Source organism: Palaemon carinicauda, chromosome 1, assembly GCF_036898095.1.
Source record: "Palaemon carinicauda isolate YSFRI2023 chromosome 1, ASM3689809v2, whole genome shotgun sequence".
Taxonomy (NCBI): domain Eukaryota; kingdom Metazoa; phylum Arthropoda; class Malacostraca; order Decapoda; family Palaemonidae; genus Palaemon; species Palaemon carinicauda.
In genome coordinates this window covers 26,989,556-27,007,097 of record NC_090725.1, presented here as the reverse complement: position 1 = coordinate 27,007,097, position 17,542 = coordinate 26,989,556, and the positions used below count along the sequence as shown (strand labels likewise).

The 17,542-nt window shown below is 38.3% G+C and overlaps 1 protein-coding gene across 5 annotated transcripts in view; it reads right to left on the bottom strand.

The window, feature by feature from the left end:
- The window catches only part of LOC137647330 (nuclear pore complex protein Nup98-Nup96-like), a 180,651-nt gene that overhangs the window by 150,091 nt on the left and 13,018 nt on the right, over positions 1-17,542 (bottom strand). For 2 of the 5 annotated variants that reach the window (XM_068380733.1, XM_068380740.1), the window contains exons 2-6: positions 13,451-13,577; positions 7,886-8,066; positions 2,267-2,458; positions 1,742-1,872; positions 1,193-1,409 (exon numbers count right to left, since the gene is read on the bottom strand). In XM_068380733.1, coding sequence (XP_068236834.1) covers positions 1,193-1,409; positions 1,742-1,872; positions 2,267-2,458; positions 7,886-8,066; positions 13,451-13,576 — 847 coding nt within the window. In that variant the 5' untranslated portion in view covers position 13,577. The remainder of the gene's footprint in view (positions 1-1,192; positions 1,410-1,741; positions 1,873-2,266; positions 2,459-7,885; positions 8,067-13,450; positions 13,578-17,542) is intronic. The other 3 variants (XM_068380746.1, XM_068380749.1, XM_068380753.1) reach the window with 3 other exon arrangements.

Genomic DNA, 17,542 nt, shown 5'->3' with positions numbered 1-17,542 from the left:
GGAAAATAGCCCAGTAAGGAAAGGAAATAAGAAAATAAACAAAATTCAAATATTTTCAGAACAGTAACAATATTGAAACAAATCTTTCATATATACACTATTTAAACTTGAAAAAATAAGAGGAGGAGAAATAAATGAAATAGTGAGCCAGAGGGTACCCTCACGCAAGGGAACTCTAACCCAAGACAGAGGAAGACCATGGTACAGACTACAGAAGATACGGCACTATCCAAGACTAGAGAGCAATGGTTTGATTTTGGAGTGCCCTTCTCCTATAAGAGCTAGGAGTCTCTTCTACCCTTACAAAGAAGAAAGCAGCCACTGACCAATTACAGTGAAGTATTTAACCCCTTGAATTAAATGAAGAAGAAATTGTATGGTAATCTTATTGCTGTTAGGTGTGTGAGTACAAAGGGGAATGTGGAAATAGGCCGGACTATACAGTCTATGTGAAGGCAAAAGAAAAATGAGCCATAACCAGAGAAAGTAATCCATTGTAGTACTATCTGGCCACTCAAAGGACCCAATAACATTCTAGCAGTAGTACCTCGAGTCTAACTAGATTTAAAATTTCTGTTAATATAAAATAAATAAAGCAACTTCAGCAGTTCATAATCTTCATGTATGATATTGGTGTTATAATTTATGTAACTTATTTTAAAGTTTCTATTTGCATGTAACTACAAAAGAGGGAACTTCTAGTTAAAGTAGTGAAATACAATTAAGCATAAATACTGTATTCTCAAAACATAATACTTGTAAGCTTGGTTAGGTATGTAAAATTTGAAAAAAAAAAAAATACTGTACCTTTTTTTCATTTTGAGTGAGCCATCATAATAAATAGATTTAAATTTACACATCTAATGTCCAAAGCCTCTCCAAATAAATAAATCCAGTAAATCACCATAGATAAAAACTAAAGGTAAATAAGTCTTCAGGTCAATAACAAAGTAAGGACAGAGTCAACCGTTCAAAATAAACTCTTCCGCCTAGAAGAGTAACCTTCAAAAAGACAACTACTGTACAGTGCAAGCTCTTGAGCACTGGCTGAAAGCATTACCTATGGGAAGTAAGCTCACCTGCCACTCTCTGGAGTTGCTTTTCCATGCATCAGGGTCATGCTCCTGAATTAACAATCCCTCCTCACTCCAACACCATTCCTGTGTTTCAGAGTGACTTTGCAACTTCTTACCTGGAGTTGTCCCAGTTCCAAAGAGGGACTTGTTTTCTGTACCTTGCTTATTTGTCGCAAACATAGATGGTGCAGGTGCAGCCCCAAAAAGGCCAGCGCCTTGGTTTGTCTGAGTTGTCTGAGGGAAACCAGACATGGTGGAACCTTGTCCTGGTCCTTTGCGGTTGGCCAAATAATCCTCTACCCGAAGTTCTTCCAAGCTCTTGTTCTCATATTCCTATTTAAAAAGAAAAATATAATTAACTGCTCAAACATTACCTCATCAAATAGTTAAAGCAATACAAACTTTACCTACACACATAAACAAACCATGTTATCAAGTCTTATTCAATATCAAAGTATACAGTACATGCTCTATTTTCAAATATTCCCTTCATAATTATAATTTTAGTGATCTGGTTAAACCACTTCACAATATCTAATATTAAAATTACCCACCACAGTACAAAATATTTCATTAAACCTAAGCCAAATGCTGAACTCCCTTTATTCTGTTTTAATGACTAACCAAATCCTGTTTTAAAAGTATTTCATTAACATAGACATTACCTTCATTGTAGTTATGACCTCTATTCGTGTGCGGATATTGGTGGACACGCCATTTCTTGTCATGGTGTCAGTTCCTGTGGTCGGGTCATATTTGATGGTTGTCCCAGTTAAGGTATTGGTAGTGCCAAATCCTGAAAAGCATAAAAGTACAAAATATAAAACACTTATCTAAAAAGGCCTTCACTGTAGGAGTAAAAAAAAAAACAGGGATAATGAATTTCAACAATGCATAACTAAAAAAACACAATTGATATTTAACAATTTAGAACATTTTCATTTCATGTAGGTCAACAACTGTTCACATGAAATGCTCCAACAATAAAATGCTACTGTTAATTAAAATAAGTTGTGAAAGAAATGCTACCAAAAACTGAGAAAATTCTGAATATTTTCAAATGTAACACAAAGTATAAATTTCTGATGCAAAGGAATATCCTTAGAATATAGTCATGATTTTCTACTTATCCATGAAATTGTTAATTGAAGAGGGTGAATTTTACATACCACGTCACGATATCAACATACCTGTAGTAGGCATACCTGTGGTAGGCATACCTGTGGTATTAAAAAGTCCACCACTGGTTGATGACTGTGTAGATCCAAACAGGCCAGTTGTCCCAGTACTGCTGGTACTGCTGGTTGTACCAAACCCAAAAGGTCTACTCTGTGTTGTTTGTTGAGCACCAAATCCAGTGGAAGGATTGCTTCCAAACAAACCTGAAATTTTCAATAAAATTTACATGACATAGGATTTGAAACCCTCTATGAAAACTTGACTCCCATTGTTCCATTGATGGATGGTAAATGCATGAATGTAAATGTCCTAACAGAAATGAATCAATGTAGAAATTAGCTGTTATTTAGTTTGTTGATACCATGAAAATTTTATATCATCATCATCATCTCCTCCTACGCCTATTGACCTGAATTAATATTATTTACCCCGATAACTTATCTAACCCTGAATCTCCAAAACCATCCGAAAATCTAACCATATTGGAAACCCTGCTACCTCCTATTCTGTTCCCTAGTTGGTAACACTACTGGCTGAACGGGCTCGCCACTCCCTTTGAAAATCAGTTGTGCCTGACAGATTATGGGGAAAGATGGATGGGAATAGATAAATCATCTAAGAAAGAATTATTAGTCTTGATTTTATCACAAAAATTCCATACAGTTTTAATAAACATTACCTAAAGATAATTTATCTAGACTGATTTCACACACTGAATTGGAGCAAATCTGGAAAAATGTCCCCATTTTAGGACAAAATAGGAGGATCTAGAATTAACTAGAGAAATCAAACACAAGGAAATGAACTCCTAAAAGTTAGATATTCTAAACAAGAACATACAAATCCTGTTTAAAATTCTGAAAATTCCAACTGAACATTAGACTCTTACCTATGCTTCTGAAAACCTAGGGCATTAAAGGTCAAGGAATAGTCTCTTGTCCGGTGAACATTAGGAGGTGTAACAACACATCCAAACGACACCAGCTAAAGCAGCAGAGCTACTAAATGGTGCCTGGTCTCGCATGCATGTCTGACTCTGAGAGGTGAGGGGCATAAAGTAGTTGGCGACTCACTCACTAGTCTCACGTTACAGTTGTGCGCTGGGAGCAAGCACGAGTCTGTCAGGGGATTCAACCCTGATGTCAAATAAGCCCAATGACCTAACAATAGTAACAAATCTAAAAAGCCATCATGAATGAGATACACTAAGCATAAATAGTCAAACATAACTAACCCAAACCAAGAAGCAGTAGTTATGACATAACTAAACAACATTAACTTGCACAAAGGCTATTGGCAGCCTCCACACATTAGGAGACGACGACTACCTATACATCGGGTCTAGCGACCAGCCCTGCCAACACCAAGAGTCACAAAGAGCTAAATTCACCTTGGACCTGCAACAAATCTTTCAGACAGAAGGGAGTGATAACAGAATAGGGGCGCCACATCTCCATCTCAAGCAACCTATTGACAGGGACGTTCTCATAAACATCACCGATGTGATGACCAATCTAACACTGTGGGCTCTTGGTCCCTGGCCTTCACAAATGCCAAGGCCTCCAGTCTTAGAAATAAAGTCCCAAAGGAAGAGGGGCAACCTACTCTTACGACATTGCTTTCGCAACATTCCATGGCGACACATACAAAGAATAGGGATGCCCTGGGATATCACTCCTGCAACCCAAATATATGGAGTGCTCTCAAAGAACAGAGCACTAACTTATCTAAATCACTCATTCAGTCACACAAGGGCTGTCATGGGAACAACCTGGGAATGGGATTAGAAGTCATCTCTATTTTGGCGACATAAACGGGGAGTTATAACAAAATCAAGTCTTATCCTAATCCTGCAACATGACAAGAGAGCACCTGAAGCTCACTTACTCTCTTGGACGTCACCAGGGAGACCAGGAAAGGCATCTTAGTTGATAAGGCCATACACTCTAAAGCCTCTAAAGGCTCATTAGGAAGCAGCCTAAGGGCCTAAAGTACTCTGTTGACCAAGAAATCTGCGACCTTGGGCAGGGAAAGCCTAGAAATAAAGTCCCCATGATCCTAGCACCAGCACCTGTAGACAGACCACTTAGCCTGGTACACAATTGGACTTCAACTGGCTCTAGAGACCCTGCATGAGAAACCCTCCGGCCGAGAGAACCTCCTTATAGTCTCCAACCAAAGTATGCGGAGCCTCTGGTGGAACTGGGGGAAATACGACTATTTAAGTAGATTGCTCCTCTCTGGCAGGCGACTAGCAAGCTCTATAAGAACCTCTAACACTTAGGAGAACAGCTCCTTTGGAGATCAGAAGGGAGCAATTAGGTTCAAACCTAAGTGTCTGGTTGCCCTCACTATGTTGAGGATGGCCCTGACCAAGGATAAATGTAGAAAAAACATAAGCTTGGAGCACCTTCCAGTCCTGCAACAGAATATCAGTCCCAACGCTCTGAGGATCCCAGAAAAGGGTAAAGAAAACCCAACAACGAGAGTTTGGGGGGAGAGGAGAAAGTCCACTGTGACTGGCCACTTCTTCCTCAGATCATTGAAGACCTCTTGGCTCTTGGCGACTACAAGTACAGTAGGCCAATATGCCCCTCCAAACCCATCTCTAAGCTCACAAGGACAATGAGGTTGCAGAGACAAATGAAAACTATCAGATTGTAAGCAGGACTAGAATCCCAATCCACACATTATAAGTCAAGAGATCTGTCTTCTATATAACCACAACCCTAAAATTGCCACTGTCTAACAGTTCAGTAACACATTATTCTTTAATACTAAAAGTGCCACCATTCTTCACACTAATTTTAGATATTTTGGGGGAAGAGGACTCAATTTTTTATTAGTTCTACAACATATTGTAATAATAAATGTTTTCTTGCATATTTTCTACTTTTTTTCCCACCTGTCACTTGACTCTATGGAGGCTTTAAGGTTCAGTGGGAAGGCAAGTACTGTACTGTACAGGCATTTCAATGCTTAACCCTTTTAACCCCAAGCTATTTGGAACTTTCCAACCCTTAACCCCCTGACGTTTTTTTTTTTCAAGCACATTTTGCAATATATATTTTTCAAATGGCTTTAACAGCCTTAATTTTCGACATAGAGAGGTCAGGTTGGTCTCATTCTTTTGTAAAATTCCTGAAGTTTCTCAAAGTTATCAAAAATACGCAAAAAGAAATGTAAATAGCAGTTTTTTGCAAAGACGTACCAGTAAGTCCATGGGGGTAAAGGGATGAGTCTTGTGAAACGTACCAGTACGTCCATTGGGGGTAAAAGGGTTAAAACCAGGTTATATTCTAAAAGAAAATAATCATCTTCCAATGTTTATAAATTGTATGTATGCACAGTAATTCAACACCCTTTGTTCTTGTCACTGCCAAATGTAATTACTAATAAGGATAAAATTGCATGCAAATATAAGAGAGGCACTCAGTAGAGAGCATGCCAAGCAGTCTTATTTGGCTTTCAACTCCACTGCATACTTGTAGTTCAATATCTTTCCTTTAAAATCCACCAAGTTTCGTTGAAATTGGTTTAGTAGTTTTTTGTTGTTCACAAACAATAAACAAACTAACAATATAGTACAGTATTTGTCGTTTTATTAACATTGCGGTTATTTTCAAAGTACTGCTGCGTACTTTCACTTTGATGTTCTTCATCCAAAGTGATACAGATTCTTCCTCGGGTCATAAACAACAAGACTACAAAGTCTGGTCAAAATCAATACAGTAGTTTTTTGTGTAAAATTGCACTAACAAACAGATTTTGGCAAAAATTTTGAGAAGGGTATGTATTCACCATGTTTGTTTGGTCATTTGTTTGTGTACAACTTCACATAAAAAATATTGTACAGATTTTGACCAAACTTGGTAGTCATGTTGGGTTACGACCCAAGGATAAATCTGTAACATCGAAGGACAAGTATGCAGGAGTACTGTACTTTGAAAATAGGGTTATGACCCAAGGATAAATCTGTAACATCGAAGGACAAGTATGCAGGAGTACTGTACTTTGAAAATAGGGTTATGACCCAAGGATAAATCTGTAACATCGAAGGACAAGTATGCAGGAGTACTGTACTTTGAAAATAATCGCAATGTAAATTTTTTGTTTGTGAAAAAATTATGCACAATCTACCGAACCTATTTCAACAAAACTGGGTGGACTTGTGGGGTATGACCCATGGACAAATCCGTTAAGATCTTGAAAAAATACATTAACCCTTTTACCCCCAAAGGACGTACTGGTACGCTTCACAAAACTCATCCCTTTACCCCCATGGACGTACCGGTATGTCCTTGCAAAAAAATGCTATTTAAATTTTTTTTTCATATTTTTGATGATTTTTTGAGAAAATTCGGGCATTTTCCAAGAGAATGAGACCAACCTGACCTCTCTATGACAAAAATTAAGGCTGTTAGAGCAATTTTTAAAAAATATACTGCAAAATGTGCTTGAAAAAAAAATAACCCCTGGGGGTTAAGGGTTGGAAATTTCCAAATACCCTGGGTGTAAAAGGGTTAAGATCTTGAAAAAATACATTAAAGTATAAGTATACAGTGAGATTAAGAGCAAGATAAAGCTGCAAGTTTTTGGTTTGTGAACATTACGCAACAACTACTAAACCAATTTTAACGAAAACTGGCGGAGATACGAGTGACCCAAGGAGAAATCCAATATAATTTGAGGAAAATACATTGAAGTACAAGTGTGCAGTGGATTTAAGAGCAAAATAAGCCAGCTTGTTTTTTATTTGTGAATAACATTATGCAAAAACTAGTAAACCATTTTCAATTAACCTTTTGGTGGATATGTGGGGTATGACCCAAGGACTAATCCATTAGATTTGGATGAAAATACATCGAAGTACAAGCATGCAGCGGAGTTAAAAGAAAGGTAAGGCTGCTTAGTGTAGCGAAGGCATACTTGTACTTTATACAAAATTTTATAGACTCATGACTACCAAGTAGTTTTTGTGTAAAGTTACTGACAAGGAAACAAACAGACAAGGTTGAATACATTACCTTCGCACTGGTGAAATCAATCATTTCACTCGCATTTTCATAAAGATGTCAGATTACGAAATATACTGTTTTACACTTGGCTATAATAATTTACCTTTTATTTTCTTTATAACGATTTTTCATCCCTTTTGATATTTTTTCCAGATACTGTTTTGTGGTCTGATGTATGGATGTTCACGTCACTTTACCCTTTTACCCCCAAAGGACGTGCTAGTACGTTTCAGAAAACTCATCCCTTTACCCCCATGGACGTACCGGTACGTCCTTGCAAAAAAATGCTATTTTTTTTTTTTTGTATATTTTTGCTAATTTTTTGAGAAACTTCAGGCATTTTCCATGAGAATGAGACCAACCTGACCTCTCTATGACAAAAATTAAGGCTGTTATAGCAATTTAAAGAAAATATACTGCAAAATGTGCTTGAAGGAAAATAACCCCATGGGGGTTAAGGGTTGGAAATTTTCAAATAGCCTGGGGGTAAAAGGGTTAAGTTGCAGATAAGGCAGAGGCTGATATTTTGGGAATACCATACAACAATGACTTTAGAATTAAATTAAAACTGGCATAAGAAATAAACTAAATCATTCAAGAAAAAAACATTACCTGTGCCAGTACTCGGCTGACTCTGACTGAACAGTCCACCACCTGAAGAGCCAAAGCCAGAGGAGGTCTGTTGTTGGCCAAACAAACTCCCCGTTTGCGGCTGTGTGGTTGTTCCAAATAAAGAAGGACCTGATGATGTAGTGGCACCAAAAGGAGCAGCAGGAGCACCAAAACTTGTGGTCTGTTGGAAAAATAAAAAAAAATAAAAAACTTATTCATTTTAATATATTCACAATTATGATTAACAGCCCAATATGATGGATCTGGAAATAATTAATACTTTTCTTAACTATACAAACCTGAGTCCTTTACATAGGAGAGCTAACAGCAAAGCTGAAGAACATAGCTATTACAACTTTTATTACATGGTGTAGACAGGAGGCCAGAAATTAACTTGGCAGGACTGTCTGCTCACTGAGTAGTAACTTTGATTGCATCTGGGACTTTCTAGGGATTGATAGCAGGAAAGTATGAGTAAAAACTCCAAATTTGTCACTTGTTCTGGTACAAATACAAACCTCCATCCTATACACAGGAGACTCATCCTTAAGTGAGATTAAGGCCCCTTCCAACTGGCTGGAAACTTATCCCGGGCAACCAAGAATTTGGACCCTTTACACCTCGTGCACCATTGGTTTAACAGTTACCAGTCACCCGTTTACACCCTGTTATAATTTTTAACCCTTTTACCCCCAAAGGACATACTGGTACGTTTCACAAAACTCATCCCTTTACCCCCATGGACATACCGATACGTCCTTGCAAAAAAATGCTATAAATTTTTTTTTTTTCATATTTTGGATAATTTTTTGAGAAAATTCAGGCATTTTCCAAGAGAATGAGACCGACCTGACCTCTCTATGACAAAAATTAAGGCTGTTAGAGCAATTTAAAAAAATATACTGCAAAATGTGCTGGGGAAAAAATAACCCCTTGGGAGTTAAGGGTTGGAAATTTCCAAAGAGCCTGGGGGTAAAAGGGTTAACTGCTGTGTTCTCAATGTTCACTGTTATTTCTCCTATGTAAAGCACACGTTTGTATTTGTAACTAAACACATTAAACTACAGTAGTTTGAAGCATAAGACATAAGGCATTAGAGGACCAGTTACACCCATCAAATATGTTATGAACTTTACCATATAATCAATCATGCAAAATAAAATCCTACATGACTATTCATAAATCTTTGGGTATACAATAATTCTATTGCTTTGTGGTTTCAAAAATGACCAGTTTGGAAGTACAGTACTGTAATTCATATTTTTCTTAACTATACAAATTTCAGCTCTTTACTAATGAGTATAATAACAGCGAAGCTGGAATACAGTTGTTAGCAGGAAAGCACCGCTCCTGCCCTTACTCACTGACAAACCACTTTGCTTGCAGGTGGGACTTATGGGATAGGTGCTGGCAGGCAATATGAGCACAGTTACTCCTAATTCAAAGGCAGGGTTCTGTTACAGCGACCGCGTAATTAAGCGAGTCATTCCCTTTATTTTGATTATTTTAGACAGAACTATAGCTTGACTAGACAAAGTACCCTCAACTCTCTCTCTCTCTCTTATGTACTGTACAATAAATACAAATAACAGAAGAAACCAAAAGCTTTGTTTCCTTATCATCATCTCCTCCTACATCTATTGACGCAAAGGGCCTCTGTTAGATTCGCCAGTCGTCTTTATCTTGAGATTCTAAATCAATACTTTTCCATTAACCATCTCCTACTTTTACATTTCATAGTACTCAGCCAAGTAGGTCTGGGTTTTCCAACTCTTCTAGTGCCTTGTGGAGCCCAGTTGAAAGTTAGGTGAACTAATTCTCTTGGAGAGTGCAAAGACCATGACCAAACCATCTCCATCTACCCCTCACCATGATCTCATCCACATATGGTACTCAAGTAATCTCTCTTATAGTTTCATTTCTAATCCTATCCTGCCATTTAACTCCCATTATTTTTCTAACGGTTTTGTTCTCAAACCTACAAAACCTGTTGGATATTGTTTCATTGACATACCACGACTCATGTCCATGCAGTAACACCGATCTCACTAAACTGACATATAGCCTGATCTTTATAAGTAATTTCAGGAGATTTACTTTTATTCAATCCTTCACTAAACTCTAATTCTAAACATCCTATATTAGAAATCATAGTTCCTAAATATCTAAATGATTCCATCTCATTAATCCTTTCTCCTTCCAATATTTCATCTTCTATTGCATATTCCGTTCTCATCCTCTGTCTTTCTTATATATTCAAAATCAATCAATCAATCACTCTCTCTCTCTAGACAAGTTCATAAGAAATCTCTAAATCCTTAAACTAAATCACTCTACCAATAAGCAAATGAGTCTTTGAGACATCCAAAATTCTTGTAACTCCTTGTAACTAACGCACACACACACACACTCAAAGTTTATGTACTGAAAGCTAAAATACGCCTGGTTTTCCCATAATAACCGAGCTTCATTGAATAATTTCTATGTATGTTAACAGTCCTGCTGCCTCCTCCGATGCCTTAGATGACCACGGAGGTAGCAGCAGTAGGGGATTCAGTGTTATGAAGCTTCATCTGTGGTGGATAATTTGGGAGGGTGGGCTGTTGCACCCTAGCAGTACCAGCTGAACTCGGTTGAGTCCCTTGTTAGGCTGGGAGGAACGTAGAGAGTAGAGGTCCCCTTTTTTGTTTTTGTTTCATTTGTTGATGTTGGCTACCCCCCAAAATTGGGGGAAGTGCCTTGGTATGTGTATGTATGTATGTATGTTAACAGCAATAACCAATTGTTTTTATTTTAAATTCGTTGTCAGTTGATCTCATGGTGACTGGGTATTGAGAATATGCCCCTATGTAATTAACGGAGTATTGTATCGTTGATATAATTCAAGAAGTCGTTGAGTATTATTTGTAGATTTCCAAGTCTTTAGGTTTCACATTATGACTTGTGTTGTTTGGCAATTTTTAATAAAGTGATTTACAATATTATTCATTGATTTCTAATGCTATTCTTTACGTTTTGACTAGCGCATTTCAACATTACAGGGCATTTGGCAATTTTTTAAATCTAAATTTCCCGCATTGATGCGTGTTATATGGTGATTTTCCATACTGTACAGAAATTGACACGTGTTAACAATATGGTGATTTTCCACTGTACAGAATTATTGGCTAATTTCTAATTCAAAATGTCACATTTTAATATTAAGTTGTATTTGGCAATTTCTAACTCTAAATTTCTAGTTTTGACTCACGTTGGTCAGCGATTTTTCGCTCATAAGAAATTTGGTACATTAAAGCCCTATCTCTTATTTAAGACTTGGATTTCAAGGTTTTCAAAGCTGTCATAAATTCAAGTTGTAAAACAAGTTATTGAGTGAGGAGTATCTGTAAATGATTCAGGTTTGTATATTTAGGAAAAAAAAAACAAATTACTCCCAAATTATGTCATTTGTTCCAGAACAGATACATGTGTGTGTTTGCCATTCCTCACTGAGACACACAAGCAAACCTCCAAATGGGAAAAGGGAAAAGTTTCAATTTCAGCCAATAACCCAGTGAGGAGAGAACATCCATTCCCACTCACGGATGAAATCAAGGTGGTTCATCCATTCCCACTCACGGATGAAATCAAGGTGGTTCATCCATTCCCACTCACGGATGAAATCAAAGTGGTTCATCCATTCCCACTCACGGATGAAATCAAAGTGGTTCATCCATTCCCACTCACGGATGAAATCAAAGTGGTTCATCCATTCCCACTCACGGATGAAATCAAAGTGGTTCATCCATTCCCACTCACGGATGAAATCAAAGTGGTTCATCCATTCCCACTCACGGATGAAATCAAAAGTGGTTCATCCATTCCCACTCACGGATGAAATCAAAAGTGGTTCATCCATTCCCACTCACGGATGAAATCAAAGTGGTTCATCCATTCCCACTCACGGATGATATCAAAGTGGTTCATCCATTCCCACTCACGGATGAAATCAAAGTGGTTCAGGCAATTGAATTATACATATTTTGGCCCTAGTTCATGCAAGTCAAATAAAAATTGACAACAAAAAAGAAAAAAGATGTTTGACCTTGACTTTTGGCACAATCACTCCCTAAACCTAATAAAACTGTCATAGGTTCATGGCCACTCGTCCCACCAAATTTCATGAGATTAAGTCAAATAGTTTTTGAGTTTTAAATTTCACAAAATAACAAGCATACAAACATGAATAAACAAGGGCAAGGGAATACACAAGGATATCAAGCAAAACCGCGAGAACACAAGGGAGAGCACAACGATACCACGTGGGACACAAAGAGTCGCACTGAGAGAGGAGAGCGTCGAGATGATATCACGACGCGACCAGAGAACTTACTGAGGGTCGAGACCCAAGCTATCACGCGGCCTGACCCAGGATTGGCCTCAGGGCACGTATCCTTCCGCCTGGGGTAGTCCTCACAGAAAACGGAAATAGGGTAAACTACACAAAACTCTGGTTGGATGGGAGGAGATTCCAGGTATCTCCTAAGAAAGTAGTTTGAGGTAAGTCTCCGTGTTGGAACAAATGAATAAACAAGGGCATTGATATCATATGATGATATCACAAGATAAGGAATTAAATTACTGTATGCACATTTTGTCCCTAGCTAATGGAATAACAATTGACCACGATATAGCAAAAAGACATTTTTTACCTTTTCATGACCTTGACTTTTGATCTAATCACTCCCAAAATCTATTCAAATTGTCCTTAGATCATGGCCCATCCTCCCACGAAATTCCTTGAGATTCAGTCAAAATAGATTTTGAGTTTTGTGATTCGTTTTTCCCCTTTTCGTGACCTTGGCCTTGACTTTCGACCCAATCACTTCCAAATTCTAATTGAATTGTCCTTGGATTATGGCCAATCATCCCACTAAATTTCATGAGATTCAGACAAATATTTTTTGTTTTGAGATTCGTTTTTCCCTTTTTGTGACCTTGGCCTTGACTTTTGACCCAATCACTTCCAAATTCTAATTGAATTGTCCTTGGATTATGGCCAATCATCCCACTAAATTTCATGAGATTCAGACAAATATTTTTTGTTTTGTGATTCGTTTTTCCCTTTTTCGTGACCTTGGCCTTGACTTTTGACTCTTTCAATTCCAAATTCTAATTGAATAGTCCTTGGATCATGGCCAATCATCCCACTAAATTTCATGAGATTAGGTCAAAAAGTTTGAGTTTTGTGATGCGTTTTTCACCTTTTCGTGACTTTGACCTTGACTTTTGACTCTTTCACTTCCAAATTCTAATAGACTTATCCTTTGATCATGGCCAATCATCTTACCAAATTTCCAGAGATTCGGTCAAATAGTTTTTGAATTATGCGAATCACAAACACACAGACATACGCATATCAAAACATATACTTTTGCAACAAAGTTTGGGAAGGTAAATTACAAAATACTGAATTACCGGTACATATAAGAGTACATTAAAATGAAAAAAATCACAATCTTCTGTAAATGAACTGAAAACCAATTTAGGTAAATAACCACTTTTTTTCTAGTGGTTGATACTTACAGGGTTCCCAAATGCTGGTTTGCCAAAGCTACTCCCAAAGCCAGTGGAACCTGTGCTAGGAGTGCTGAAACTGGCTCCAAATCCCGTTGATGTCCCACCAAAGGCGGGGCGCGGTTGACCAAACATCCTGAAACACAAAATCAATATATTATTGCTTTATTTTCATAAAATCAATAAAGGAAGACAGTATGAAAAATTATATGGCAACCCCCTGCCTAATACATTCCAGCTTAACCCTTTTACCCCCAAAAGGACGTACTGGTACGTTTCACAAAAGCCATCCCTTTACCCCAATGGACGTACCGGTACGTCCTTGCAAAAAAAATGCTATAAAAATTTTTTTTTTCATATTATTGATAATTTTTTTTTAAATTCAGGTATTTTACGAGAGAATGAGACCAACCTGACCTCTCTATGACAAAAATTAAGGCTGTTAGAGCAATTTAAAAAAAATATACTGCAAAATGTGCTGGGGAAAAAAATAACCCCCTGGGGGTTAAGGGTTGGAAATTTCCAAATAGCCTGGGGGTTAAAGGGTAAAAGACCAAATATACAGACTACCATATCTCTCTACATGATAGTTTAAACTACATGAAGTAAGAACGAGAGTAAAATATTAATCTAAAGTAATTTGTATTTTTCGTAACTATACAAACTTCAGTCATTTAACAGGCATGTGTTTCAAGTGTAGGTGGAAGTCTTCTGTTAAAATTTAGAACGAGGTGTCAGTAGTTACTGGTGGGTGACAAGAAGGCTACAACCACCGCACAAACTACTGGGTAGTCACTTTAACCTTAAAACTAGGACCAGCGGGATGGTTGAAGCAGGAAGTGTAACTTACAAAACTCTCGTACTTAAACCCCTTTATCTACTCCTCTGTTGCAATGCAATCTACCCCAGCATACAGCTTGAGAACCCGCTTCAATCACCAGTATATCAACATTCACTTGCAGCCAATAATAATATGATAGTAGCAAAAATAATGACAATAATACCAGTAACTATCATCACTAGCACTGTCATCCTCATCTGAGCTATCTGGCAGGTACTCAAACCCTAATTCAGAAATAGGACGAAAATATGAAAAAAAATCATTTAGAATTCGAATTTAAGCCATTTACTACAAAAAACTACGATGATCCTTCAGAAATGTCTGCCTGAACAACACTGGCTAAGTATTCAAGAAAGCCCTCCACATACCTAATACGAAGATGATATGACATCCATCACATATTTATTGGCAGAAATGAATAATGGGTGGAGCTTCAGCCACTCTTTGGTAAACAATACATTGCCTTAAACCAACCCCAGTGTATAAAACCTGCTTCGCTTGGTTAGGAACAAAGAATTACATAGACGTATACGTTGCTTCTTTCTTATTATATAGTAAAACATGTACATGTATACATAGCAGTGTTGGTGTTAAAAGGAGAATTATCCTTTTTTATTTTCCAAGGAAATTTTAAAGGACTTTACTCCTACATAAGAACTAAAGTGGGAACTCTTCTCAACCACCCAACAGAACTCGGTAGACCGGGAAACGAAGACCTAGCCCGTGAAGGTCCTATTTGGCACACCTATCAGAGGCCCCATTCCCATCCCCTTGGATAGATATTGGGCCTAACAACGCATGGCAAGAAACAAGGAAGAACAGGGAAGTGACCATAGCAAAGGGCCATTCACGAGAATGTGAGAAGTGGTCCTTATGTACCACACAACTGCCACCACAGAAAGTAGGGGATCATGTGTACTTACAGAACCTGGTAGGCAATCATCCTAGACACTGGGACTGCACTTGAGTTGTTATCAAGGTCCGCCAGTTCCATCAGTATGCTATTTGGGTCGATGGATCAGGTAGTGACACTCACCTTAAGAAATTCTGACCTTCCCAACCTTCTCCTGATAGGATTGATCCAGTACTTCGCACACCCTCCAGAACCGGCTTCAACCAACTCGCAAGCACCAAACCTACCATGACTCAAGTTGCAGAAGGTCCACCTGAGCCAGAAACTACACCAGCTGCAGATTAAGACCCCTATACAGAGCCAACGACTCCACAGTTCACAACCCAAGGACCGACAGCTACAACTCATATGCAGTTGCCGGATCAATAAGAACCAGTCACCACTTCATCGGGTCCATCCTCACCAGAGTCCATAAGTAGACCACCCGTTACTAAGTTACTATTACCCCTGAGGCGTCTTATGCCTCATAACAAACCAGGCATTAGGGAAACGTTGCCATTAAGACAACATTTTATGGATTAATGTGACTACTCACTTCAAGCCCAGGGTCTTCAGTGGGTCACAATAATAAAAACCCGTGGAAGAGAGATGAGGTCTCTATATTAAGTGTATAGAAGTGTCGTTGACAAATGGCCCTCAAGTAACACGTATAATTTTTAACGAGGCTATGTGAACTGATCTAGTGCTCCAAAAACTATCAATGTTTTTATATTTTGGCAATCAAGCCTATTACAGCACTTTCACAAGTTGCTGTTTCCAGCCCGTCAATTTTATTCGTACCCTTTAAAACTAACCCCCTTAGGAAGGGAGATACATAGATACTGTATGGCATTTACCTCAGTTCATCAATTACTTATGTTTTTCATCTTCTAGGTATTACTTATGCTTCTATCTTCCGTGTAACAGGTGACTCATCAGTCATCCTTTTGACTGAATAAAGTTATACAAGGAAGAGGTCTTTCCAAACACAAGTGTTTCCAATGGTTGGATAATTCTGTCCGAAGTGCCAGCGCTAACTTGTGTGTGTATAAGATAGTTCTGCATGTTCGTGAGCGCGCACAGGTAGTTTCACAATGTATATCTTCGTATTCCTTTGGGATACACGTGTGAAATGTTGAATGCTTTCGAACAAACATGATAAAATAACTGTGGAGGTCCTGTAGAGAGTAGGGTTCCCTGCTCTATAAGACCAGATAACAGACCTTAAAGAAAGAAAAATTCTCTATAAATGGAGAATTCGAATAGATTGAACTATTTAAGAAAGGGGTGCAAGGTCGCTTTTCCTTCGAAATTGTCGTCATCGGTATCTCCACTGTCTGTGGTCCTGAGACTACTGACACAACAGGTGGTTCTCCTTAGGTACCTCTGCCTGGCTGTAGGGAAGATACCAGCTTATTAATTACTATAGACTTGCAGTAATTTGATGGAATGCCTTCTATGCCCTAAGGGGATTTCCTCCACATCATGAAGTGAGGAGCTGTGCGAGATATCGCTACTTCACTCATGTTGGCCACTATCAACTATTCTTTTGTTATTTTCTCAAAGGCAATATCACTATCTTAGTTACCCTGATGAAGGGAGACGGAGAATCAGCGGTTGCATTACCAGAAGAAGAAGGAAGAGGGCCAACGAATTTCCTCGTTTCTGAGATAGAACACAACTGTGATCAATATGCCACCTACTATCTCATCCCATATGCCGCCCACTATTTCACCCTCACCACACACACACCTTCACTGGAAAGAGAAAAGAAAATATCAAACAGCCAAAGTAAGAGCACTGAGATTATATCTGTACACCCAAGAGGCTGAAGTCAAAAGTGGTGTGTCAGTGTGCTGACAAGGGGTGGGGCTTCCCTTATCAGAAACACCAACATAACAAATTTGGAGATAATTTGTATTTTTCCCTAAGTAATACAAACCTGAGTTATTTATGTGGATTATCTTTCAGCATAGCTGGAAAGTAGCCATTACTTTAATTGCGAGGTGGCAACCCTGCCTAACCGCTTGAACGGGTAGGCTGGGAGGTAGCCAGCCGCGTCTACATAAACTCTCACAGCAGTGAGACGTCACTTTTAATTGCAGGCAGGACTTCTGGGGGACAGGTGATGGCAGGCCAATTTATATAAATAACTCCAGGTTTGTATTAGTTAGGAAAAAATACAAATTATGTCCGAATTTTACATTTGTTCCCATACTAACAAACCTTCCGTTATTTATGTGTATGACTCATTCTTAAGTGGGTGGAAGTCCTAGATCTGGCATGGACAGTGACCTGGTTTTACCTAGTACAGCATATGACTGTGGTCTAAGGAAAACTTTGACACCTCGCAGAAATATACAAAGTG